Here is a 27,073-nt window from a genome sequence, read left to right as displayed (position 1 = left end):
GTAGAGTAACCAGACATGAGAGCATCTCACACTCACTTCAGGCTCTGTTTTCATCATCGGTTTTGTAATATTGAGATAAAATGCGTGAGTCAGGAAGCGGCGGGAGGTTGAGGGAATGAGGCTGGAACTTGGGCTTGCAGAGCAGGTGCCGTAGGTGCCATTGGTGCCGTAGGTGCCATGAGGCTGTTTGAAGCGCAGCTATAACGATGTTTCAGTAGACAAATAGATAATTTTACCAGAAAATTCTCAAACTGGTTGCCTAAATTTGACTTAGGTTTAAGAAAATGTTTAAAAATGAGAAATAGCTTTTTTTCACTATTATTTATTGTTATTTTTACATCTCTGTTCACTTAGAAGAGGTCCATACAGGTCCCTCCTGTGATGGCATGACCTGTGATTTTTCTTTGACTTTATAGTGTTGCTGTGTTTTAGTTTTGCTATAGTTTATGATAGGTAGGAGGTAGTCAGCTCACCCTTCTAAAGTAGACGTTGTGAGAGAGATTTTGCCCAGCCATAGGCCAGTGGGGCCCTGTAAGTATGACCGAGGTAGGAGAGGCTATGCTGTGTTTTTGGTAACTTTTAGGCACTTTTGACCTAACAGTGAGTTCAGCCTCCGATGGGCCCTTTGGAACTTCACCATTGTAAGCCCAGGGATGTCCGTGTGGTTTTCGATTCATGACATTAACAAATGCCTTTTTTAAAAATGTATTGTAGTGATGGAAAACTGATCCTGGGTACAGCCGCGGAAGCCACGCCGTGCGACAGTCTTTCGTAAGTTGCGTGTTGTCGACCGTTACTAGCAATGATCCGCCGAGGCTGCCACACTCATGAGTCCAAGTCTGCGTGTGTCATGAGAGGCAGGGCTGGAGAGCTGGTGCTACAGAGAAATGCCCTTTTCCTGGCATCTCGTGCCCGGCCTTTGCAGATCTTTCGTCTTTCCTCATCAGTTTTCCTTTGAGGTTCAGGACTTTTCATTTATTTTTGTGCTGATTTGTATATTTTTACTCCTAATAGAAAAGGCTCCCAGAGAATGTGACAGCTGGCGGAGCTGCTGTCTGCACTCAGAGTTTCATAATCTGGCCCGCTGTGCGTGTTTATCCAGTGAAAGCCTGGGTCAGCTTAGGAAAGCCCCAAACAACCCGGAAAGCCTATTTTCAGGGCAGAGCTCGAAAGAGATCTTTCTGTTTCTCTGCCATCTTTCACGTGCTTTGGCGGCGAGCACTCTTGACAACTTTCATAAAAACAGAAATGCCTTTTAAAAGTTAGGCCGCACAGTTGTTCCAGTTTCTTGGAGTAAACACATTCCTTCTTCAGTCTCTTTCTCTGCTCTGCCTTGCTTTTTATCTTGTGTTGCTCGGGATCAGGCCCCGGACCTCTCACGTGCCCAGCACACACTGACACTGAGGAACACCCCTAGTCCCTCATCTTTGAAAACTGACTCCATATTTGTACATTTAGGCTTGAGTCAGACCTTCTCTGGCTGTGCGTAACTGGGCACTGATTATGTGAAGAGGAAGTCTCTGACTTACAGACTCCTGCTGCCTTCCTCGGCTAGCAAATGCATCACTGTGGGCAATAACAACAATTTCCCTAGTGCAGTGGTTCTCCACCTGTGGGTTGCAACCCCCACGGGTCAGAGATCACCTAAGACTACCAGAAAACACAAATACTTACATTATGATTCATAACTGTAACAAAATTACAGTTATGAAGTAGCAACAAAAATAACTTTATGGTTGGGGTCACCACAGCCTGAGGAACTGTATGAAAGGGTTGCAGCGATAGGAAGGTTGAGAACCACTGGTCTAGGGCATTTTCCTTCCTTTTTCCCTTGCTTCTCCCTCCCCCTCTCGTCCTCTCTTTATTTTTCCTTCCTTCCTTCTTTATTCTCATTCTTGGAGACAGGCTTTGTCTTGATAGCCCAGGCTGTTTCACACATCCACCAATCCTGCCCCAGCCTCTTGAGTACTGGAATTCCAGCCGTGCCCCACAAATCCTGGTTTTAGTAAGCTTTCCAGACCCAGGAAAGTTATTCCTCTTTGAAAGAAAAGTAGACTTTCGTTCTTCAAGTGGAAGGATTAGATCTAACGGTGCACAAGCTTCTGAGAAGTTCCTGGTGTAAATGCGTAAGTGCCACCAGTCCATGGAAAACACTGATATTGCCAGGGCCGTCTTAAGTGCTTTTGCAGCTCCCGGGACATGTGTGGCACAGTTTGTGTTACTGGCAAGACAGTTAACCACCCTGCTTTTAGAGGAACTAAATGCTGCAATTGACTTAAGTACATAAGTGTTTGCTTGGATCCAGATTCTCTTTTATTACCAAGATTCAACTCCCAGACAGTTTTTAGTTCCTTCTGGGATGGTCTGCTTCGACACAGGCACCAGAGTCAACTTACTAGTAATTCTGATTCTCATTGTTTCTGTTGTTAGAACTTCAAGTCTGCAAAAATCCAGCAGCCTGGGAAACCTTAAGGGAGAGACATCAGATGTCTTGGTGAGTTTTCTTTTTCTTTTCTTTTTTTTTTCCTGCCCCCTTTCCCTTGTTAACCTGAGAAGAAAATACTGAGGGATGGATCTTTATTTGTGCTGGGAAAATTTCATTTTAGGAAGAGCCCTTGTTTTCTCTGATGGGAAATTACTGCCATGGTACAGTTGATGACATATTTCAAGGGTGAAGTGAGAAGATTGAAAGTACACAGATGAAAGGTTGAGAAAATAAAACATTGTAGGAAATAAATACAACTAAGATTTTGTGGTTTCCTATTTATGGAAGTGTAATAACAATTGAATGTATAAAGGATTTTACAGGAGCCTTCTTAAATGTCATTGTTTTTGAACAGGAAAAGGAGTCTATCCAGAAGCCTTCAGAGGTAATTTTTATATCTGAGTTCAAGTATAAAAAAAAATCTATTAAATTTTATGGCATGTTAAGTTAAATGTCCCCACTCCAGGAGATCGAGTCTGTTAGCACCTCCAGAGCATCATGCTAGGTGCAGACGCCAGCGAGGGAGGTCATGTGCATGCATGTGCCTGGATTTCTATGAAGTGTAGAGCAGCGTGCGTGTGTCTGCAGAGAAGGCCGCAGGGCGCTGGTTGTAATGGGGAAAGGGGTAGAATAAGGAGAAGCGGAGGGCCATTGGCTTGAGGATGGTGGCAGTGCTTCAGAGCTAGATGGGTGTGGTTATGACTCAGAGAAGGGCTAAATGCCACAGAGTTATTTACTTTTAAAAGTTAATTTTAGCCAGATGGTGGCGCACGCCTTTAATCCCCAGCATTTAGGAGGCAGAGGCAAGGGGACCTCTGAGTTTGAGGCAGCCTGGTCTACAGAGCTAGTTTCCAGGAGAGCCAGGGCTGCACAGAAACCCTGTCTTCATAAGCAAATAATAACAACAATAAGAAAAAAGTTAATTTTGAAGGCTGGAGAGATGCTCAGTGGTTAAGAGCACTGGCTGTAACATGAGGGCCGGCTTGTTCAGGTATCTGTCCCGCCCGGTACCCCACAGCCGGCAAATCCCAGAGAAAATCAATCACACAGAGATCTCTATAAGTTATAAAGCTGATTGGCCCATTAGGTCAGGCTACTTATTAGTTCTTATGACTTATCTTAACCCATTATTCTTATCTATGTTAGCCATATGGCTTGGTACCTTTTTCAGCTGTCAGCTTACATGTTGCTTCTTCAGTGGTCTGGGCAGTAATGGCGGAGGGAGCTTCCTCCTCCCTAGCCTTCTCCTATTCTCATTGCCCCGCCTCTACTTCCTGTCTGGTTGACCTGCCTATATTTCCTGTCTGGCCAATCAGCGTTTTATTAAAATACATGATTGACAGAATACAGACAATTCTCCCGCACCAACTGGCTGCTTCTGCAGAGTTCCTGAGTTCAGTTCACGGTACCCACATGACTGTTTACAACGGTACCCACATGGCCTTTTATAACTGTAGTCCCATGGGATTCAGTGCCCTCTTTAAAATTAAGTTTGAGCTAGGTATGATGCACACACTTATACTCTGAGCACCCTGGAAGCAGAGGCAGGTGGATCTCTGTGAGTTTGAAGCCAGCCTGGTGTACAGAGTGAGACTGTGTCTGAAGAAAAGTTATTCTCAGGGACTGGAGAGATGGCTCAGGTAAAGTGTGTGTGTAGTCCTCTGCAAGCCTGAGGACCCCGCAGAGTTTAGACCCCAGCAACAACATACAAAGCTGGGCACGGAAGCACATGCCTTGTATGCCACCATCTTCCCAGTGCTGCGAGATGCTGGGGACAAGAGAATCCCTGGGACTTGCCACTTTGTCTGGTCATCCAGGGAGCTCCAGGTTCAGCGAGAGACTCTGTCTTGGAACATATGGTGACGAGAAATAGAAGACACCCAGCCTGGAGCCTCCACATGTACACGTGAACATGTGTACCCAACATACATACATTATCCTTCACAAATGGACATGCAACACCTGCATATAGAGCAAGTGCAGGCCAGTATGCTGTGGTCTCAGACTAGACCCAGGCAGCCCTGACCAGGGTTAAGTATTGCTTAGACATAAAATGAACATTTCAGTAAAAGAGAGAGAGAGAGAGAGAGAGAGAGAGAGAGAGAGAGAGAGAGAGAAAGAGAGAGAGAGAAAGTTAATTCGGAGGAACTGAGATGGCTCTAGAGGTGAAGCCCCATGACCTAGGTTAATCCCCAGGGTGTTCATGGTGGAAGGCAAGAATAACTCCCACAAATTGTGTGCTGACCTTTACATAAACGTGTTGTGGCACATGTGTCCCCACACATGCACGTAGGCATGCATACACATAAGTAAATAAATAAATATTTTTAAAAGTTAATCTCTCTCTGTTATTTGAAAACCAACCTGTGATGTTAGAGTTGTGTGCTTTGATCATCTTTGTGACCAGCTGCCTTCCCCAGGCCCTGCAAAGAGCCGCCCATTTGTTTCATATAGCCCTCGTCCACGGGGGCAAGCTTGGCGCTCTACACAGGCTGGCAGCATGTGTTTCAGGGCTCCCCTGGGTTCTCATCATGAACCATATCAAGGACCGCAACAGGGTGCATGACCAGTTCCCGTCCTGGCTGTCAGCTCCGAGTGCCTGAGTCCTTAGAGATGGGGCTGGAAAACTCTCAGTGGAGACAGCTGTTCCTCAGGTTCTCTTCAATACAGGATCAATCCATGGTCAGAGGCTGTGTTGGTGTTGGGGTGTAGATAGTGACTGTATTGTGCACACGGGTGTTCAGCTAATGTAGTCAGCCATCCCTTTGACCCTTTCACCCACTCTGCAAAAGGAGAGCAGAACGCAGGAGGTGTTAGAGAAGAAATCCAACCAGAAGCCTCTCCCAGTGGTACCAGAGCAGAGAGACATTCCTCGTGAGCTTAGTGGCCGACTCAGAGTCGGAAAGCTCGAGCAAACGGCTGCTGGGTGTGCCTTCACCTTCTTAGAATGTGAAATAGCTGGGAGGAAGGCGTGTGCACTGCCTGCTTTGTAGACCTGCTTTCGGCATCTATTGCTGTGCTGGTGATTTAAGGATGTAAACTCATTTATAGCTCTGCATCATTATTACTAGAAAAATAAAATAGAAGACACCCAGCCTGGAGCCTCCACGTGTATACGTGAACATGTGTTCCTGACATACATACATTATGTATACATACGTACTATCTTGGGTGTGGAGTGTCTTCACTCCATGTCTTGAAGGAAAGAGGCAGATAGAACTTAACTGTTTTGAAAGCTGTCTTAAAGATTTAAAGTGATAAATGTATTGCTTGTAGACAGAGTTAGCCGTGTTCATTGTGTTGCTGTTCACTGCGTAGGCTTCGTTAACAAGTATGTCACTGGCATTGGCCATTGGCGCTACTGCAGTTGTCTGCCCAGGGATGTGACATTGAGTCCAGCACCTGTCCTCAGGATTTGCACCCTGACCCTCAGCTCCCTCCTCATCACCCCTTAGGATAAAGCTCCAGCTGACAGCCGCACATTTGGGACCCTGCCTCCCAAGGCTCCAGGACATGATGCCTCCGTGGATGACAACCCCTTTGGCACTCGAAAAGCCAGGTCCTCCTTTGGCCGAGGCTTTTTTAAAATCAAAAGTAACAAGAGGACAGCAAGTGCACCAAACCTTGGTATGTGTGGCACGGGCAACCCAGGGCCTGACCTTCCGGACGGAGAGAAAGGCTTGGTGTCCCACCCATCCTTTGTCCCTCTGTGGGTACATCTCTCTTTCTCAGAAGTGAAGGGGAATGCCTTGGAGGGGGGATGTCGGCAAAAATGCTTCAGTGGATTTAATTTGCGTGTGACGATAAGTCAGCTCTTACCCCACTCTGTGTCCAGTGGCATAAACAACAGAACGAATCGTCCTACCCCTTTGGTGGTCTGTGACTTTGTTTGGACAGTCTCCACTCTGGTGGTGGGATGAATGAGTGCCCAGTGACAGACTTGTGTGGTTTTTATAGTCTTAGTGTGTGCGTACATTCCTCCTACGGGCGTTGCCTTGGAGGGCGGAGTCTGATCTGTTCCATTTTTGTCATCCTGTGTTCTCTCCATTGGCTGCGTGTGTTGTGTGCGTTGTTGGGATACCTGAAGACCGTAAACGAAGTGCCAGTGCACCCACCTTAGGTACCGTACCCCTGCATGCCAGCCTCACCAGTACTACACCCCAAACTGTCTAATCCCCACTCTTGGCCTCTGCGATCTCTATCAAGCAAGCTGGCCGCAATCAGAGAATGTAGTCTCTTCCAGAATATTCCTTCATCTTTGGCTAAAGCAGACTCCGTAGCGCCTTGGCTTCTGAGCCTACATGCTATTCTAACCAGTGCTCTGACACCATCTGGGGCAGCTCTGAGAGCCCAGGAATGCCCAGCAGCCTGCAGAGGGCGGGCCTGGAGTGAACTGGCATCATACACCCCAGCTCCCCTCACCCGTGACTGAACCATCACCCACCAACTCTCGTCCCTCCTCCATGTGTCCATTTTCCCAACGTCCCCCCAAGAATGTCTATTGCCAGGCTGGAACAGACTTACTGCTCTTGAAGCAACATTCTGGATGTTGTATTGCTTTGACCTTGGGGATATTTAGTGATTTCCCATGGTGTCTGAGGAGTCTCCATGAGAGTGCTTTTTTAAAAGACATTCGTTCTGTCTCCCCATGGGGAGTAGTGTGAAAAAAGTCCCCCAAAATAAATAAATGAAGTATGATGAATTTTAAGTGAGTTGGACCAGGAACATTTTTATGGTACCCATACCCATTGTGGCTGTGCAGTGGGAGTGGATGGATTCCTCCTGGGGCTCCCTGAGGCTGTCACCTTGTATAGATACGCAAGTATCCGTGCACGTGCCCTAGCAAAGTGGCATTGTCTTGGGAGCCTGATGTGTTTACAGGGAGCGCTGGCTGCACAAGCTGAACTCTGCAGCTGGACAACCGCTTTCAGCTGCTCCTGTGTCTTCTCGGACGGCAGTCGGCGCCCGCAGACCAGCGCTGCTTATTGTAGCCTATAGTCACAGCTCTGCTTCATAGAAAATTCAATCTCTGCAGCTTCTGCAAATCCTTCTGAGACCCTTTCCCTGATTTTCCTCCTTGAACAAATGTCTTTATTTCCCTTTATAAAATGTAAAGGCTCACATTCTGGAAAACAACAGCCCTGTCTTTGCTTGTGGCTGTTCTTTCAGGAATGGACAGTTGAAAGAACTTCTGCCCTGCATGTGGCAAGTGTGGATGCTGTTCTTTCAAAGCCAAATCCAGATTTTACCCCTCAAGAAAACCTCACACATACCGAGTTACATTGTTCTCTCAGTATGCAATATATAATAAGCTAGGGGTTTTTTCCCCCTTGAGACAGGATCTCAACTACAGCCTGATCTGGCCTTGGGCTTGCGATCTTTTTGCCTTGGCCTCCTGAAGGCTGGGATTTAATGGGTGTGCACCACATACTGTTGATTCATTTCTTGTTAAAGAGTTGATAGTCCTCTAAATGCAAAGGAGAAGGCGTGTTAAGAAGAAATGACACAGAATTTGAATTCAGTGTCAAAATTTGAGAGAAGACTTTCAGGGAGACTGATGGGTTTGATAAGTCCCGTGTGTTCTTGGCACAGTAAATTGGGACTCGGCTTAGTCTTCCTTCAGGTACAGGGATGACAAGTGAGGTCAGGCTCAGAGGTTTTGGTGCCGTCTGCCTATGGAAATAAAGCCATCCTTCAGTGCTGGGCTTAGAGCAGGTGAGCTTGCTGAGAGTGGGAACTAAAATGTAGGAAGGATAGAAAATGGGTGTTACAGCCAAGAAGGAAGGACCAGACCACAGATCCGGGAGAGAGTCACGGCAGGAGAGGGAGCGGAGGTGTCAGAGGCTGTGGAGCCTAGCTGTGTCACGCACTAGATTAGTGCAGATGTCAGAGGCTGTGGGAGCCTAGCTGTGCCATGCACTAGTTTAGGCATAACCTCATCGCAAGTTTATATCACTCAAGAATGTCACAATTCTGAGACACTTTTTATTTTGAAGAGAGACACACATTGTAGCCCAAGTGTCTCAGAATCAGTCCTCCTGTGTCGGCCTCCAGGGTGGTGGATTTACATGTGTGCACTACCACACCCAGCTCTGCCACACACTCTTTATCTCAAAGGGATGATTTTGAGATAATTTACTTTGTGGAGGAGAGTAAGTTGTAGAGAACATACGCTTACATACATGTTTCATACGTTAAGGGTGCTCTGTGTAAATCACTGGTTTTTAGACCCAAAGAAGAATTCTTAAGGGGTTAAAACCAAGAAGGTTAAGGTCTCCTTGTGTTCACATGGTCTTTATTCTATTCTTGGGACAGCTGAGACAGAAAAGGAGACAACTGAGCACCTAGATTTGGCTGGTACATCTCGTCCTAAAGGTTCACAGGGGACCGGTCCTTTCCAGGTGTCTCCACCATCTCCAGATTCCAAAAAGAAGTCCAGAGGAATCATGAGACTCTTTGGGAAGTAAGTGGAAGAAAGGGGAGGTGGGCTGCTTGTCTCCTGTGTTGCACAGTGCAGGGGGTGATGGGAAGAGTGCCTGGCAATGGACACCAAATCCCAGGGCTTCGTGGAAGGAAGACTCATTTGGGCTTCATTAACTCATTGGACCTCGGTTAACATTTAAATTCAGACATACAAAATATTATGATTCATCATCAAAGCAGAGGCCTCTGCAGGTGTAGCATAAGCATGTTCATTGTGTCTTCAGACTCAGGAGAAGCCAGTCAACTACATTCAACCCAGATGACATGTCCGAGCCTGAATTCAAAAGAGGAGGGACGAGGGCAACCGCAGGCCCCAGGCTCGGCTGGTCTCGAGACTTAGGGCAGTCCAATAGGTAAGAACACAGTGGCTGGAGACCTGGCTTACTGCTGTGTTGGGTAGGGTGGTCCTGTTTGCCAGTGGTTGTGTCGGCTGTGCTGGTAAGGGCTGTGTGAGCGTGTGAGGTGTCAGGAACATTTATGATTCAGGGGTGCTGGGGCTTAAGTTTTGATGTGGAGAGTCTCTGGAAGCAGTCTTGTGAAGATGGAGCAGCCTAGTGCTTGGGAGATGGGTCTAAGGGCTAGGCTTGTTGCTCACTGGCAGAGACCTTGTCAGCATACATGGGGACCTGGGTGGGAGTGGAGGGAGGTAAATATTGTGTTTTAGAGTCCAGCCTCTTGGATTTAGTCTCTGGCCTCATTGACCACCAGCCAGGTGACTTTGAGCTGTGGTCTCCACACTCAGCTCCACAGTACGACTTAGCACCTACCCCAAAAGGAGAGGATTGAGTTGATTGGCGGCATGTCTCTGTCAGATACCAATTGATCAATAGACATTAGCTATTGTTGCTGTCTTTGAAAGTATTTAAAGACACATTCTGTCACAATCCCTGAGTTTATCAAGACCATAGGTTGTTCCCCCGAGTGAGTAGAAGGAGTAAATGCCTCCTTACACTAGCTGGGGAAAGACTATACAATGTTTCCCTCCAAGAGCCCTCCCTGTGCTTCCTCCAAAGCTAGAACCAGTTTGGAGCCAACTTCACTGACCTTCTGAGCATAAAAGGGCGGGGTTGGCAAACATCAAGGTCTTGATACTGAGCCCTTTTAAAAGAATAATTAGCTGGAAACAGATGCTCCCACACAGGTGGGGCCCTGGACGCAGAAGTTCCCTTTGGCCTTCGGATAACAGATGTTCTCACTTGCCATATGTCCCCCTCAAGCATAATGAAGAACTCCCTTGTGCTATTAAAAAAATATTTTGTCATGTGCATACTGGGATGTGTGCACATTCCACGCACGCACACAGACACACACACCACTCACTGTAAATAGCTTTTTCTTAAATCTAGCCAGGCACCCTCATATTCTTTTTTTCAAGACTGTAAGTAAAGAAAATACAAACTTTGCTGGAGAGTCCCTTCCTGTACTTAGCAAGAGAATATTATCTTCTCAGTGATCTCTGCCAGAGAGAAACCATAATTCTGCCAAAGTGAATTCATATGAGACTCTAATTTCCTTCAGCCAAGTAGAGTGTTTTTATTTGAGAGTGTGCTCTTTGGAGAGCATAGCATCGTTTGAATCTGACTTACATGGCTGGCTCTTCTTGGTGTTTTTCTGAAGCGTGAGTTTTTGGTAGCTCTCACCGATCCTTTTGCAGTTTCTTTTGAATTGAAAACCGGGATTTTAGAAGGTAATTTACCAGTCCTGTACAGAAAACTAGGTTTTTCTTGGTTAGTTGTGTGTCGCCAGGTAACTTCTATACCGTTCTACGCACAGATGCTCACTGTGGACTGTTAAGCTGCAGGACTGGCTTAAGGTTGTTGCTTATTTTCCCACAGTGACCTGGATATGCCATTTGCCAAATGGACAAAGGAACAAGTGTGCAGTTGGCTAGCAGAGCAAGGCTTGGGGTCCTACCTGAATTCTGGCAAGCACTGGATTATATCTGGCCAGACACTTCTGCAGGCTTCTCAGCAAGACCTAGAGAAGGTAGCTACTCCTGCCTTGTTTGTCCATGTGTAGTTGGGAATGTACTCTGTGGTACAGTGCTTGTCTGGCCTGTGGGAGGCCCAGGGTTCAATCCCAGCAACACCTACCCTCCCCCTGTCTTAATATGAATTATTAGTTATTCTAATAATGTGGCGTAGAGTATGAATTAGTTATTCTAAAGCAAAGCAGTGTGAGTAGAACCTGTATTACCAATTTTGAAAAGGTATTAGCTTCTGTAATTATATAGCTATTACATAATGGATAGACCTTATATAACGAATAGAACTTATACGTCTCAGTCATTCGGAAACTTTCATTGATTTATCTTTTCAGTGTAATCTGTGCAATTCTATTTTACTTCACAAAAAATATTCTATATTTTATGTTGTAATTATTGGACATTTGTCCACAATATAGGAGTAAAATCCCCATCACACATTCAACATTTTCTTACTCACAAGTGAAATGAATCCCTAGGCAACATCTGACATTCTGCTCAGCCCACCATGGTACACTTGGGCCTCTTCTTCGGCAATATTGTCTTGGCCTGAGGTTCATACAATAATTTAATGTAGAATGGGTTTGTTAGCCTGAGGCAGTATTTTAACGTAATACAGAGCTGATCTTTAAGGGCAGCATCATTGTCGAGGATTCTGCATGCTTGGCTGGATGGGTAGGATTCTGAGGTTCTGTTTATTGTTTTAGGAACTTGGCATCAAGCATTCCTTGCATCGCAAGAAGCTCCAGCTGGCCCTGCAGGCCCTGGGGTCTGAAGAAGAGACCAACTATGGGAAGCTGGACTTCAACTGGGTCACTAGTAAGAGGCCTTTCCGGGCGACAAAGAATCAGTATTGCCACATTTCCCCCCTGATCCCAGGAATAGGCTGACTCTGGCTTTCCTCCTGTAGGATGGCTGGATGACATTGGCCTCCCTCAGTATAAGACTCAGTTCGATGAAGGGCGGGTGGATGGTCGGATGCTGCATTACATGACAGTGGTAAGTGGCTCTCTGTTGGGTGTTTCCTGAGAAGTTGATGTGGTAGGATCTGGCAATTGGCACAGCTTTGGGTAATTTGAAACCCAGTTTAAGCCAAGCAAAACTAAACTTAGCCCAAGCTTATCTACAGTATTGATACAGTCAGTACGGTAAACTCTGAAGTGTGCATTGTGCATGTTTGCATTCTGTGGTATGTGACTTAGATCTCATAAAGATGACTGCAGCCCTGGGTGTTTCTGTGTTACCTTTCGCCTGGCATCCGCAAGGGCTGGCCTCCTCCCTTGCCTTCCTTTGTACAGATCCGTCCCATGAGGGCAGCAGTTACGGGGCAGAGAGAGGAAGTGGGGCCGGACTGGCACTGCTTCCTTCTTTCTTGGGGATTTCTAGTCTTCCAGCCAATGATAGAGAGACCATTCCCTACTTACAGCAGCAGAGGGATGGATTCCAGAACCTTGTTCTAGATTCCATTGTATGATTAATGTTTTATATGAGATGCTTTTATTTGTAAACTAGGCAGCCCCATAAGTATTACCTTTGTGAAATAAGTGGAAATTAACCTGCTAATTCCGTGTAAGCTTGCATGACCTAATGCATTCGCCATGCTTTATAGCCACTGTCTTTTCTAAGCGCACATTCCTGGATGCGCGATTCCCAGTAACCCTCAGCGTCAATATCATCTCCATCCTAAGATGAGGAAACAAGGGATTGAGAGGCTAGGTAATGTTAATCAGGTTTCTATGGATACTAAGTGATAGGGTATCATAGAGAATTTAAACCCAGAATGGTTTAAGGGTCCTTCTCTTGGAATAGCTCACTATTCCACCTGGGACAGTCTAGTGGCATTTGACCGCCCTCTGTCCATGCCATGGGATGTGATGGGTCAGTTGTCCCACGAGAAGGTGAGCAACTTAAGACTCAAAAGTACAGGAAGCACATGCAAGATCTTCATGCCTGAAAGACATAGACTGACCCAGGAAGGTGTGACCTATGAGTCCCAAGTCAAAAGTCCCCGTTAAAATGTGGTTCCCTGGCTTGGCTCCAGGAACAGAACAAGGATCTGAGTGGGAAATTTGTAGGAACCAGGAAGTAAAAAGCCAATCTGGGAGCCGATGAGATGGCTAAGCAGGTGTAAGTGCTTACTAAGCGAGCCCAATGACCTATGACCGATGACCTGTGACCCATGTGAAGGTGGAAGGCGGGGGCTGACTCTGCAGAGTTGTCCTCTGACCTCGACGTGTGTGCTCGCGTCCCTCCATGTGTATGCTCACGTCCCTCTATGCGTGTGTGCGCGCCCCTCCATGTGTATGCTCACGTCCCTCTATGCATGTGCGCGCGTCCCTCAATAGATGCTGTCCACACGCACTAATGCTGTCCTCTGCTCTCCATGCATGTGCTCGTGTCTCTTCGTGTGTATGCTCACGTCCCTCTATGCGTGTGCGCGTCCCTCAATAGATGCCGTACACACGCACTAATGATGACAAAGCTGTCCTCTGCTCTCCATGCGTGTACTCGCGTCCCGTCATGTGTATGTTCACGTCCCTCCATGTGTGTGAGTGCGTCCCTCCATAGATGCCGTACACATGCACTAATGATAATAACAGATAAGTTCTAAAATTAGCAAAAGATGAATAAAGCCTGTGCTTTATTTTACTATCTGTATTAGTTTCTTAATTCTGACATGTGCCATAGTCTCATAAGGTGTGAATATTAAGAGAAGCTATAAAATGCATGGAGACCTCTATACTACCTAGGAACCCTTGTTTTAGTCTAAAACTATTTTAAAATATTTATTTATTTATTTGCTGTACTTTATTTGTTTGTTTGTTTGTTTGTTTGAATGGGATCTCACTGTGTAGCTCTGACTGGAACTCACAGAGATCCGCCTGCCTCTGCCTTCTGAGTCCTGGGATTGCAGGTGTGCACCACAATGCCCAAGCTTAAAAAGGGTTTTAAATGAAAGCAATCCTTGTAGAAACTCTTCAAATATATTTTCAGAAGTATAAGTTAGATATTTCTTAACCTGATAGACTTCAGCGAAAGGAAAGTAGCCTACACCGAAATGTTCAGAAATGAGCGTCTCGGTTTCAGAGTAAATATGTTAAAAAGCCTTTTCTCATTTATCCTAAAACACTGATTTTAATGAAGTAATCCTACAAAAAATTAGGAAATAATTTTTGCTCAGTAGCTTCAAGGATAAATTGCCAACTCTTTATTTTTGCTCTTAGAAACATTTTTATAGCAAGTTCCTTTCTTGGACTTTCTTTTCCACAAGTAACGTGCAGTCAGTAAGGTGTGCTGTGTGCCGACATGGACAGCCCTCTGCTTATTCTCTGGGTGTGTTTACAAGATTTATCTCGGCACTGCCCTGAAATCACCTATTGCCGAAATTATTTGTTTAAGTGTGTTGGGCATGTTTGAACTTGCTCTCCATGGCCGCAGCCTGCCCAGAGTGTTTCCTTGAAGAAGCTGATTGGCGATATGTTGAAACTTACAAGACTTCGTGTCTTTTCTCCTTTGCTGTCATCCAAACCCTTACACTGGGGGACATACTTTTTCCAGTATTGGTCACCATGTCTGCTAGGTGGTGCAAATAACCCAGACTGGGAACTTGGCAGGCCAAGAAGCTTGATCATAAGGGAACATTCTGGCCCACCTATCTGCCGAGAGAGAGGGAGGGCAGTGTGGCTGCCCATCTTTGGGTGCCTGAGTGTCTACGCTGCCTGCAGATCAAGTTCTGGGGACTGCAGAGGAAACAGGAACCCCTCAAGGCCCAGCGCCACAGTTCTCAGTCTCAGCAGCTCTGGAGGCAGAGGCAGGAGGATCTTGAGTTGAGGCTAGCCCGGATGCCAAGAGACTGTCTCTCTCCCCCTAATAAGCAGCAGGTTGTCCTTTCCAGCGCCCTGTGTGCTGTATCCTCTCAGAGCATCTGGAGGAGTGAGAGAGGGGTGCACAATAGGAATTTGAGATTCTAGAAAGGGATTTGTTGAGAACAGGACAGGGGTTCTGTTACTGTATGAAGCCTGAAATCACAAACAGAGTTCTGGGATTCCCCCGGAAGCCCCCTGCCCCCTGTTGTGACCTACACAGTGAACTCCTTGTTTCTCCCCTGTAGGATGACCTGCTGTCCCTGAAGGTCGTGAGCGTGCTGCATCACCTCAGTATCAAAAGGGCCATCCAAGTCCTGAGGATCAATAACTTCGAGCCAAACTGCCTGCGGAGGCGGCCGTCCGACGAGGTAACATTTCAGACAAGACGCTTGCACACATGAGCTTGGCGGCCCGTGTGTAAAAACTCAGAGCCTTTTTCTCCTGGAACCTGCGGAGAAAGCTGGCTACTGACTTCGTGGGCTTTGCTTTCCTCTCCCTCCCTTTTATTTCTGTAAAGGTTCCACTGTCACTGAAGCCAAAGGGTGTTTTTCTGCGTCCTCCTGTTCGTGGGCTATGCTTTTTACTGCCACCCCCAATTCACGGAGTAAAATGTCACTGTAAATATTTCCTTCAGCCTCTCTTAATACTACATAAAGAAGCTTGAGCCTGTGGTATAAGTTCTTTCAGAGAGCAGTCAAATTAGCAAACACTTGTTTTCCCTTCTCTTTGATAGCTCATGGAGACCAGATAGTATTGCTTTCTAGGCCAGACCTGTTAGATCACACATGTGGGTTCAGTGTCGCAGGCCCTGCCTTTAGCACTGGAGGTATAACGTGTGTTTGTTTCCACAGAATGGCATCACCCCATCTGAGGTCCAGCAGTGGACCAACCACCGTGTGATGGAGTGGCTACGCTCTGTGGACTTGGCAGAATACGCCCCCAATCTCAGAGGCAGTGGAGTCCACGGAGGCCTCATGGTAAAGCTCTTTCAGTCTGAAACTGACTGCTTGCTTGGTTCCCCTTAGTCCCAAGGGTGAGCAGTCTTGATCTGAAATCTGTCACTTCTGTGTTTCGACCTCACAAGTGGAAAATTCTATATGGTAGAATAGCTCTTGGGAGCTAGAAGGACTGCATCCTGTCACCAGAAGGCTGTCTGTATCTGAAGCACAAGTGAATCTGGGTTGCAACTCGATCCTCCCCCCAAGAGAAATGACTTCGTGCTGATCCCCCAAATCTAAACTCTGGTTCCAAGCATTGTAGATGGGACACTCATCCTGCATCGGTTGTTTTTAATGATCTGGAGATACTTCATCCCCGCCCTCTTGCATTTACGCTGGATTTCTCTCGCAGAGTATCTCTAGCATCTTTCTCTGAGTTAGGTTTAAGCCTGTTTTTTCTCATTGCCCGTCAGTGTTGACTGACATCCAGCAGCCGTAGGATCTCTGCACATCCGTGTTCCACGAGCGTTGCTTTCAGAGCCAGTGTTCCAAATAGAAGGACGTACTGCTTCTGCATCCCCTGTAATCCCCTGGGTTACACAGCCAGTTCACCCCCTCACTCAGGCGCGGTGATGAGTCCAGGCTGGAGAGACTGCTCTCGCAGAGGACCTGGCTTTAGTTGGCCAGCACCCATATGGTGGCCACTGACCATGTGTAACCCCCGTTCCAGGGGGTCTGGACTCTCTTTCCTCAGTGGACACTGTACACATGTGGTATACATACATACATGTAGGCAAACACTTTTACACATAAAAAAAATCTAGAAAAGAAAGCAATCAAAGTCTGTGCCCTCTGCTGTTGATAGGGCTGTTGGGGATGACCCAGAGGAAAGGCTGCTTGCAAATTGTAAAGTGCTTCCGCTACAACCGTGTATGACCCATGGCACCTTTTACCAATCTCAATTTTTCTTACAGGTCCTTGAGCCTCGTTTTAATGTGGAAACCATGGCTCAGTTGTTGAACATTCCACCAAATAAGACCTTGCTGCGCAGACATTTGGCCACCCATTTCAACCTTCTGATCGGTGCTGAGGCCCAGCACCAGAAGCGGGATGCCATGGAGTTACCAGATTATGTACTGTTAACAGCTACTGCCAAAGTGAAGGTTGGTTCATTTGATCGTTGTGTAGTGAGTGCAGAGGCCCCATCCTTCCATCTTTTGAGGGTTGCTCAGTTTTACTGATGAGATAGAAAGTCTACACAGACATATTTATGACTTTCAGGAGCAATTAAGGGCCTGCCTGTTTGAAAGTTCCTGTTGAAGTCATTTGTCATAGTAGAGTTAGAGGTGACACTGGCTTCTGTCCTCAGCGCATTGCCAATGCTGAGGGCTATGTCTGGGGCCCAATTTACCATTGCAGTGGTTTTGCTTTCCTGTTGGTGAATGGTGTAAGAGGAAGACTTGGGTTGGGAGTAACCGAGTGGTGAACACATGCCTGGCAAGCATGAGGCCTGGGTTTGACCTCAGTGCTGCTGATTAGTAAATGAACCAGCAAGTTTCTCCTTGCACATATTAAGGGTTTCTCCTTGCATATATTCAGCTTGTTTGGGTTATAAGTCAAAAAAGTCTTCTTAAGGAGAGCGTCAAAATCAGGGGTTGTTAAACCTGCCTGTAATCCCAGCATGCAAGTGGCTAAGGCAGGAGGATTGCAAACTCAGGGTTGATCTGAGCTACACATAAAGACCGTGGGGTGTTTTTTACTTGCCAGGGTTTGAGGGTTGTAGAAGATTACTTTTTCTTTTGAGTTATTCCTGTGTCAACTTGTTTGTATGTGTTATTTCCACATCCTTAATGTGAAGGCAGCTTAGGAGTTCTCCTAGAAATATATGCCAAGCTCTCTTTGTTCTTACCCTGTCTGACTTTGAATTCCTTCCTCCTTGGGGGTTGTATAGACTAAGATGAAGTTTCTCTCCTAAAGATCAGTAGACACATTCTCTCCAAGAGTGTGGAGTCTTTGACCACTCACCAGGCCTCCTGTGAGGCAGACTAGACAAACAAAGTAACCACAGCTTTATTGTCCGACGTCCCTTCCCTCCCTCCCTCCCTCTTTTCCATCCAGCTTGGGTTTCAACCTAGGGTCTTAACCATATTAGGCAAATGCTCTACCGTTGACCTATGTACCCCAGTCTGTCCTTTCCTTTAAATTTTTTTTTTTTTTCGATTTTGGGTTTTTGGAGACAGCATTTCTTTGTGGCTTTTTGAGCCTGTCCTGGAACTAGCTCTTGTAGACCAGGCTGGCCTAAAACTCACAGAGATCCACCTGCCTCTACCTTCTGAGTGCTGGGATTAAAGGCGTGGGCCACCACCGCCGGGCTTTTTTTTTTTTTTAATATTTTATTTCAAGCCAGGCTCTTGTTAAGTGACTCAGGCAGGCCTTAAGCTTGTGATTCTCCTGCCTCACTTTCCAAGTAGCTGTGACTGCGGGCAGGTCTGCGCCGCTAGACCAGTTAGAATCACCGTCTTTTACTGATCTTAGATTGACTCGTTTTGCACAATTTGACTCATCTCTGAGAAGTGATCTATTGTGTTAAATTCTATCTAATGCAAACAAAGGATCTCGGCATGTTCCGTCTGTGTCCTCACAGTGAGATTCACCCTTTGAGAGTTACACCAAGGCCATGGTGCATGGCTTGTATGTCCAGGATTCTTCTGGCTTTCTTGTGATAGTTTGATCATCCAGGTTGCTTGCTTTGTGTGATGAAGTGAATAAATAACTTAGACTTGTTATTAGTCCTTTGTCATGAGAGTTTTATCAAACTCCTGGGTGCCTTTTTGTTTGCTTTAAAGCCCAAGAAACTGACCTTTAGCAACTTTGGGAACCTGAGGAAGAAGAAGCAAGAAGACGGAGAGGAATATGTTTGTCCCATGGAACTGGGCCACACTTCGGGGAGTAGCTCCCAGAAGGGATTTAGAACTGGCTTGGACATGCGCCTTTATGAAGAGGATGATTTGGACCGGTTAGAGCAGGTAAGCCCTGCACCCTGTACCCACAGGCACTTGGATGCACCGTGGAAGCTTTGCACACTCACTCATGAAGTGTGCCGTCTTCACATGCCTGAAAAGAAAAATCGTGACGTATTGAAATACCCGCAGGTTGCAGCCTGCTTCCCGGTGCTGTCCTCAGCACTTTGTGTACTTTATCCTCAGTACCTGGGAAGTGTCTTCAGAGGGGACACAGAGGCACAGGATCCCTGTGGCCCCTGCTGCATTCTGTGCCACTTACATTCTTCCCACTTTACTTTCGTGGATTTATCTGCCCTTCTGAAACTGTGTGAGTGAGTTTGTCACATTGTGGCTTGTTCTTGGCAGATGGAGGATTCAGAAGGGACGGTGAGGCAGATCGGTGCGTTCTCCGAAGGCATCAACAATCTCACAGTAAGTGTGGACCGGGAGCTGAAAATGTTACTCTAAAAGTATCCAAAGCCACAAACACTCACTTGCGTGTCGACAGGTGCTGAGCTCTGCCCCTTATTTTTCAGCACATGTTAAAGGAAGACGACATGTTTAAAGATTTTGCTGCCCGCTCCCCCAGTGCCAGCATCACAGATGAAGACTCCAACGTTTGACCGGAGCACCCGGGCAGGATCAGCCACACAGATGTCGTTTTCCAACTCTGTCTTTCAGATAGCATGTGCAACAGGTGGCAGGTTGTGCATTGTTAATTGTTCCGACTTCTGCTCACTCAGAAGTGGGACTGTCACGCAGGGGAACGGTGCCAATTCTGAAGAAACACGAGACGCTGGTGAACGGAAGTCTGCTCGCTCTGCCTCTATTTAATGTAAAGTCTGTGATATATTCTATTTAACGTGTTGCATATAAGGTTGGGTGTTTTGCCAGAGTGCTTCATTCACATCCCCAGGACGGAGGTTTGGCCACATCAGTGTTCTTTGCAGCCGTCTAAGCTGAACGTGCTGCTCTCCAGATCCAAGTGCTCATCACATTTGGTGCCGCTAAATGCCACGCACCTCCACTGGCCTCTGACTGTCTTATTTTTATATATTTTTCTAAATATGTGTGTATATATACAGTATATAGAAAACAGAACTTTTATTTTGTGACACGGGATCCAAAGATCATATTAAAAACGAAGAAACCCCAGTGTTCTCAATTTTTTATATACCAGCAGATTCCTGAAGATCTCAGTCTTTTTTCCCTCCGTTGATAGATTTTTCACGTGACATGCACTTCGGTGATTCCCCCTCCACTGATACATTTTCACATGACGTATACTTCTGAGATTCTCCCTCCGTTGATACATTTTTACGTGACATACACTTCGGTAATCCCCACAAACTCACAGAGCAGTTTCGAAACTTCAACTTTCATGTTGACCCCGTTTGCTTCATAATGGATCCTTGGCTGCCCTTGCCCCTCAGGAAAGGTTCTGTTAGAGCGACTTTGGAAAAACCCAAACCAAAACAGAGCCTTTGCATATGATTTCTTCTTTGCCGAATGCACCACGACGCCATGCCGACTGTACCTTACACTCACATTGTCAGCTTAGGGGGCTGCATGTGGTTTCAGTCAGGATCCAGTGCTCTGAAGCTGCAGCATGTTTTCCTGTCCAGTGGCACATTGCTCATGGTCTCTGTAACACACGACCCTAAAGCTCTTTTTAAAGAAAATGGAAAACTGAGAGCAGCTGTTCCTGTGGCGTGTGTGTGTGTGTGCGTGTGTGTGCGCGTGCGTGCGTGTGTGTGTGTGTGTATGTGTGTGTGTGTGTGTGTGTTCAGCGGGGTTGGGGACAATCTGTTTTTCATCCAGGACTGCACACAACGAGACCAACTGTGTGCAGACAGGAGCTTACACACTGGGGTGCAGGGGGGCAGTTCAGTGTATGGTAATAGATTTGGTGATAACCATTTCTGAATGTGAGCGGTATTCCTTCTATAAATGCTCAGCAGATCATGAAGCTGTTCATTGTGAAGGTTGTAACACCACTCTTTATTTCTGACTGAAATTATCTGATGCTAACCCTGATTTCCTTTGAATGCTCCCGTTCATGATTGATGACGTTATTGGCTTCTTCCTGTACTGGGATTTTAGTTTAACATGAATAAATATCACCATTTGAAAAGCTCAGTTTGTTATTAGACCCTGGGTGAAAGTGCCAGCAGACTGTTACAGATGCCAAATACTCTTTAGTAAGGACAGTGTAACAACCGATGATATGTGATAAAGGTAAAAACTTTTGATTATATATTTTATTTACGAAAGTATTATGCACTGTTGGCATTTCCTTATGAAAAGAAATAAAGTCAGTTGATAACTGCCTTGTGTTTTTAATTGTCATTATTTACTGTTCCTTTGTTCAAAATAACAGGGTCTTGTTCCTGGTAGCAAAACAGGCTATTATATATCAGCTTGCCTATGTTTGTTTGTTCAGGTTCACAGCACGACTCACAGACGAACTGAGACCTCTACTTAAGAAGCGTATATAAAAGGAAAGATGAACAGCGTACTTGGGGAACGAAGGGTCAGGGCAGAGGTGACTTGCAAACTTGGAGGTATTGGCTGGAGAGAAAGGATGCATGACTCCAGCCTGTACGCTCGCGTACTTGTTTTTATTTGACTGGTCTTTTTGGAAATAGGAACCACACTTAGGCAGAGTTTACCAAAGATCTACAAAACCTGGAGAAGAACAGGTGTTTTTTTTGTTTTGTTTTGTTTTTGTGTGTGTGTGTGTGTGTGTGTGTGTGTGTGTGTGAAATTGTCATTTGTCACTTGGCAGGCGGCAGGAATCTGTGAGCACAACACACCCAGTTGTCAAACAGGAAACCCTCACATGTTTGCCAACCTCGGGTCTGTATGGCTAGCCACACCAACAAAAGCTGTGGCATTAGGAAGCTGGGGACAGTCTCAACAGACTTGGTTTGACGAAGAAACTGTTCTCTAAAAAAGAAGCGGTTCCTGGTGACATTCCCATGTCTGGTAGCTGAGAGGAGCATCTCCTGGGGCAGAGGTAAAATGGGACAAAAGGCCTCCCAGCAGGCTCGGAGAAGCCTGGCTCCAAAGGACAGCCAGGAGGTTCTCGCCATGTGCGAGGTGGTCAGCGCAGCCGTCGCCCACGCAGCGCAGAAGCTGAAGGAGTACCTCGGGTTTGAGTATCCACTGAGCAGTCTCGGCCTTGCAGCGAGTACGCTGAGTGAGCTCTTCCTCGTCCACTTCATCACTTTCTGCCAGGAGAGGGGGGCCGATGAGTGGCTCACCACCACCAGGATGACCAAGCACCAGGCCTTGCTGTTCGGAGCAGACTGGATTTGGACCTTCTGGGGACCTGATAAGCAGATACGGCTTCAGGTGGCAGTGCAGGCCCTGAGGATGACTGCCCCTCCTCCTCTGTGGGACCCCAAATCCTGTGAGTCAAAGGGAGAGGAGTGTTGGAAGAAAGGCAGATTTGAGAAGCTGGAAGAGTTCTGTACCTTGGTGGGAGAGGACTGTCTGGGCCTGTTTATCGCCTTCGGTGTCCCTGGGAGGCCTAAAGCCATCAGGGGCGTTGTCCTGGAGAGCGTCAGAAGTGTCATGGTGGGGAATCAGCTGCCGGGGCGCAAGGCTGTGGAACAGTTCGTGCTAGAGACGGAGGATTGTGTCTCCATCAAGGAGCTGCTGGGAAACTGTCTGAGTAAGAGCGATGGACCGTGTGACATGGGCAAGGTTTATATTAGCATTCTCTAAAGGGGGCATGCTGCTGTGACTGTCCGTAAGATAAAACAGAAAAGGAATCTGCAGAGTGGGACTATCCCCCCCAGAGTGACTGAAAGTGATTACCTCGGGCAAACCTTGTTCATGTCACAATTCTGGAAAGGAAAAAGAAAAAGAAAACGCTAGATATATCTTGGGGAAATTTTAATTTAGTCTTTGTTTATTCCAAAATGAAAACTTGGGGAGAAAATGATAAGGTTATGCATAAATTTTGAATTGCAAAACAAAAGTTGTCTTTGTTTGAACTTGTCTCATAGCCATAAGCCTAAAACGTTATTGCTGTTGTCTGAGGAGCAACTACTGAGCAAGTGTAAGGACAGCTAGGGTGCCAGTCTTCCCACGCTGGTCCCCCGAGCTGAGCCTCCACTTAGGCTCCTTCCCAGTAACTCTACATACAGGACTTTGAAAAGATTAAATTTAGGATTAAGTTGGATGTTACCTTTACCCGTGATTTACTAAGTCACCTGTGAAAGAATTCCCTGTTACAATGTCTGTGTTTGCAGTAACAAATATGTCTTTAAACAGAACAGTCATTTATGCTGAAGAGTCTTTGTAGGCTTAACAATACAAGGAGTAATGGCCATTATTTATTGAGCTCGTGTTGGGCCTAGTGATTTGCATATCTTATAACGTACATTTAAGGCTCTAATAAGAACTAGGTATTTGTTTCTATTAGTCAAATCAAAGATGTGTGGTATTCCCAAGTCATGAGTTGTTAACAGAAAGTCAGTTTCCACCCAAGGCTCCAACTTGTCTAGCAATGCATGAAGTAGATTTGCCTCTTAGCAGCTGCAAGTGCTGTGATCACAGACGTTGTGTCCCCTGCAAGGAAGCTGGTGGTTGTCTGCCTCTTCCTCACTCCTCATATTCTGCACTGTCCCTTATTTGTTTGTTTGTTTGTTTGTTTGTTTTTATTTTTGAGACAAGTTTTTTCTGTGTAACAGTCTACCGGTCCTGGAACTCACCTTGTGGACCAGACTGGCCTCAAACTCACAGAGATCCTCCTGCTTCTGCATCTCAATTACTGGGATTAAAGGCGTGCGCACCACCACTGCACATCTTAGCTTGTGCCCTAGAGTGCAACCCTTGTCAAACATGGTCTGAAGTGGTGTGGTGCTACAGCACATTATCCCAGCACTGGGGAGGCTGAGATAGGATCGCTGTGAGTTTGAGGCCCAGCCTGGGGTACATGGTGAGCTCCAGGTCAGCAAAGCTTATGCAGCGGAACCTGTGTCCAAACAATGCGAACCAAGTATCTCCACACTCACCCTCCAAAAACATTTTTTCATTCTGACAGGGCTTCCCATGGACCTGGTCCTGACTGTGTTTGGAAACCTAGAGCGCCTGCAAAGCTAGATGACATCACTGTGAGCAAGATGGTAGCAGGGAACATACCAGGCTGCCATCTAAGTAAGAAGTGCATGTGATGTTAGGATCTGTGTCACTGGGACATGTCTGTTCTATGGAGTCTGTTCCAGGACTGCTAACCAGGCAAAGTTGTTGAATAAGGAGAAGGTCAGACATGAACCCTGTGTTCTCTCATTCTGTCTACTCAATCCCTGAGCTGGGTTTTCTCAGGTTGCAAGTTTCTCCCTCCACTGACTCCAGTCTTTGGTACCAATTCTGGGGCTCGGGCATCTAGTTATCAATATCCAGCGCGTTGCCAGCAGCGCTTACCTAATTGACTCCACCCTTCTCAACAGGCCACTGTCACTTCCCAGGGTACTTCAGTAATCTTTTTTGCTTTGTCCCTCTCCTGCCTCCATTCCACTGTATAAATATCGTTTCTTCTATTAAACTTCTGGGATGTGCCATTTGATTTCTTCTAGCATCCTAATGCCTCCTGGTTTTTCCATTCAAAGGTTGAGGATGACAGGAGTGGGAAGGGTGTGACCCATACCTGCACTCTGGAGGCTGAGGCAGGAGAATTCTCACAAGTTCATATCCAGCCTATGTACACTTTCAAGAACAAAACAAAGATGGCAATACCTGTTTTCTAGTGCTGCTATTGATGATCTAAAATCCAGAGTCTTCTGTAGGTGAATCAAAGAATTCCACAATAGCCGGGAATGGAGTATAACAAAGGTTTATTTATTTGGGGATAAACTCACAGTCCTCTGTGTGTGCTGGAAACTGGGAACTGAATCCAGCAGAAAAAAAGGGACCACACATGCTTCCTGTCTGCACTTACAGTACCTGAGACAGTGCTCAAAATGAGCAGTATCTAAAAGTTATTGGCTGAAGTTCTCACAATACCTCCTTCTTTTGTCTAAATAAGAGGGTTCTAAGTCTAAGACAAAACTATATACAATAAGAATAAATACCTAGTATTGTCCAGGGAAAAGGAGAGGCAAAAACATACATAAAAATTAGAGTTACAACCAGCATGAACAAAATGAAGAAAGAAACAAATGTTAAATGTTTCAATAGTTATCCTATCCTAGGAGTCTAAGTCTTACAATAAAAATATCTTCACTAAGTCATGAGAGGAAAGTAACTACAACTATCTAGTCTTCAACCCCATCAAAGACATAAGAATGGAAATTATATTACTTGAGTAAACAGGAAGTGCAGTTAAGCAACTTCCAAAAGGGGCAAAATATGACAGAGATAACCAGCTACCTGGGTAATCACCCGAAGTCTCATTTGCTGTGTTGGGGAAGCCAACTTTGACTAAAGCCTGGAGTATCTGACAGATCATATTCAGAGGCTAGAATATTGGAAAGACTGTTTTACCCTGTCTTGGCAAGATTCAACAGTCATTTTGCTTGTATCCTGCTTGTCCAGTCTGGACACCATGTATTTTGTCAGTGGTCAAGGCAAGGGCAGTTCTTTGCCCAAAGGCCAGTTTTGCCAAGAAGAAAACAAGCTCCAAGTGGAGTGTCTCGGTGCCCAACATTCTCTTGGGAATAGATTGGTGCTGCCAGGAGCAATCATGTCTCAAGGTAACAGAATCCTGGGTTATTTAAATGCCACATTCTGCAGCTCTTTGAAGTGTTTGAAGATTACCCTTCTATGTGAAATACAATCTCTGTGTATCTAAAGAGCTTGACTAGTCTAACTATAAGTATGACAAACGTGGGTGACTATTGACCTGTAATTCTTAATACCTATATAGCTTAAAGACTAAGGCTTCACATTAAAAAAATTAAACAATCTTTAAACAAATATGTAGCAAATGAGGACAGTGACCTCAAAATATAAACAATATTAAGTATCTTGATCAGAGGTAGAAATGTATAGTGCAATATGATAAGTATATCCTAAAATTGCATCAATATAAAGAATACCTTAAGCAGAGATAGAAACATGCAATCAAACAATATGAGAAAATATGTTTGCATAGGTGCAAAAATACTGTAAACATAAATAGCATATTCAATATAACAAATACAATTTGAATTTATATTAATATAGAAGAATTTATACCAATGTAAATTGTGTATAGCTAATAGCTCAAATAAATACACTAAGCTACCTATCATCCCATCCCTTTTTTTTTTCAGAAGAGATCCCTGAGCCTACCTCATTTCCACCCTCAACCCTATGCCACTTATAACCAACCCCTAACAGATGACTATTGTCTCTAACCCTGAGGACAAACTTTGTTGGGAGAGGGTGATGTGGGATTCCCCTCTGTATGCTATGAATATGTTTTATTACCATGGGTTAATAAAGAAGCTGTTTTGGTCAATGGCTTAGCAGAGTCAAGCCAGGCAGGAGAGAGTAGGTGGAGTCAGGGAGATGACGTAGCTGCCGAAGGAGAGGCCATCAGAACCTTACTGGTAGGCCACAGCCTTGTGGTAAAATATAAAATGATAGCAATGGGTTAATTTAATATGTAAGAACTAGTTAAGAATACACATGAGCCATTGGTCAAACAGTGTTGTAATTAATATGGTTTCTGTGTGATTATTTGGGTAAGGGCGGCTGGGAACAAGCAAGCAGTCTCTGATTACAAGAAGGGATGCTGTTTTCTAGAATTACTTCCAGCTGGCATGGGGATGATGTTATTTCTATGGGATCCTGTAAAAACTAAAATGATGGTTAAATTTCAAGATTACTGTCTGGCAGAATTGCAGATAGTCTCTGAATAGTTGGTAGGGCTTTTCTGAAGTTCTTATTTGAAGTTCTGGCCAGAACGTTGTAAGAAGGTGCACCATCTCCACTAGCCAAGTTGGAATCATCTTGAGCAATTTGTAGCCCAAAACTCACCTTAGAGTACAACAGTCTTTGGTGAAATCCAAGCCCACTGAGTCCCTTTCCTGACCAGCGCACAGGATGTGCAGAGAACACAGATAGAAAAATGTTCTTTCAGTATGGGCAAAGCCTTCTGTCCACTGAGCCTTATATTCAAATGTGAATATACCTTGCAAGTTTAAGAAACAGCAGCCCCTAAAATCCTTCCTGTTAGGAGTGGTCACTCAGACAAATCCTGGTGAAAGCAAGGGAAGAATTTTTGTAATCTCTGTGGCGCCTCATAACTTCAGGAGAGAAATGAGTACACAGTCTCTTCCGCCTTTCTTTTCCATCCTTGACACATGGATTCAGCCCAA

General features: G+C 45.6%; 2 protein-coding genes across 25 annotated transcripts in view; both read left to right on the top strand.

Moving 5' to 3' along the window:
• The window catches only part of Ppfibp1 (PPFIB scaffold protein 1), a 142,898-nt gene extending 121,810 nt beyond the window's left edge, over positions 1-21,088 (top strand). For 17 of the 24 annotated variants that reach the window (XM_085687375.2, XM_085687380.2, XM_085687388.2 and 14 more), the window contains 16 exons: positions 715-771; positions 2,431-2,494; positions 2,841-2,870; positions 5,941-6,112; positions 6,573-6,605; positions 8,801-8,948; positions 9,193-9,321; positions 10,804-10,954; positions 11,660-11,771; positions 11,863-11,951; positions 15,064-15,186; positions 15,670-15,795; positions 16,731-16,919; positions 18,603-18,782; positions 19,125-19,190; positions 19,295-21,088. In XM_085687375.2, coding sequence (XP_085543501.1) covers positions 715-771; positions 2,431-2,494; positions 2,841-2,870; positions 5,941-6,112; positions 6,573-6,605; positions 8,801-8,948; positions 9,193-9,321; positions 10,804-10,954; positions 11,660-11,771; positions 11,863-11,951; positions 15,064-15,186; positions 15,670-15,795; positions 16,731-16,919; positions 18,603-18,782; positions 19,125-19,190; positions 19,295-19,381 — 1,756 coding nt within the window. In that variant the 3' untranslated portion in view covers positions 19,382-21,088. The remainder of the gene's footprint in view (positions 1-714; positions 772-2,430; positions 2,495-2,840; positions 2,871-5,940; positions 6,113-6,572; positions 6,606-8,800; positions 8,949-9,192; positions 9,322-10,803; positions 10,955-11,659; positions 11,772-11,862; positions 11,952-15,063; positions 15,187-15,669; positions 15,796-16,730; positions 16,920-18,602; positions 18,783-19,124; positions 19,191-19,294) is intronic. The other 7 variants (XM_085687393.2, XM_085687384.2, XM_085687390.2 and 4 more) reach the window with 3 other exon arrangements.
• A 476-nt stretch (positions 21,089-21,564) lies between these two features.
• Rep15 (RAB15 effector protein) lies at positions 21,565-26,413 on the top strand. The gene has a single exon (XM_048432859.3). The coding sequence runs from the start codon at positions 21,783-21,785 to the stop codon at positions 22,488-22,490; it is 708 nt and encodes a 235-aa protein (XP_048288816.2). The 5' UTR covers positions 21,565-21,782; the 3' UTR covers positions 22,491-26,413.
• The last annotated feature ends 660 nt before the right edge of the window (positions 26,414-27,073 follow it).

This window comes from Myodes glareolus, chromosome 3, assembly GCF_982192425.1.
Source record: "Myodes glareolus chromosome 3, mMyoGla1.1, whole genome shotgun sequence".
NCBI classification, from domain to species: domain Eukaryota; kingdom Metazoa; phylum Chordata; class Mammalia; order Rodentia; family Cricetidae; genus Myodes; species Myodes glareolus.
The sequence above is the reverse complement of the archived record's forward strand: the minus strand, read 5'-3'. Positions and strand labels throughout refer to the sequence as shown.

Coding starts and splice junctions, on each gene's coding strand:
- Rep15 (XM_048432859.3), top strand. CDS start 21,783: ATGGGACAAAAGGCCTCCCAGCAGGCTCGGAGAAGCCTGGCTCCAAAG.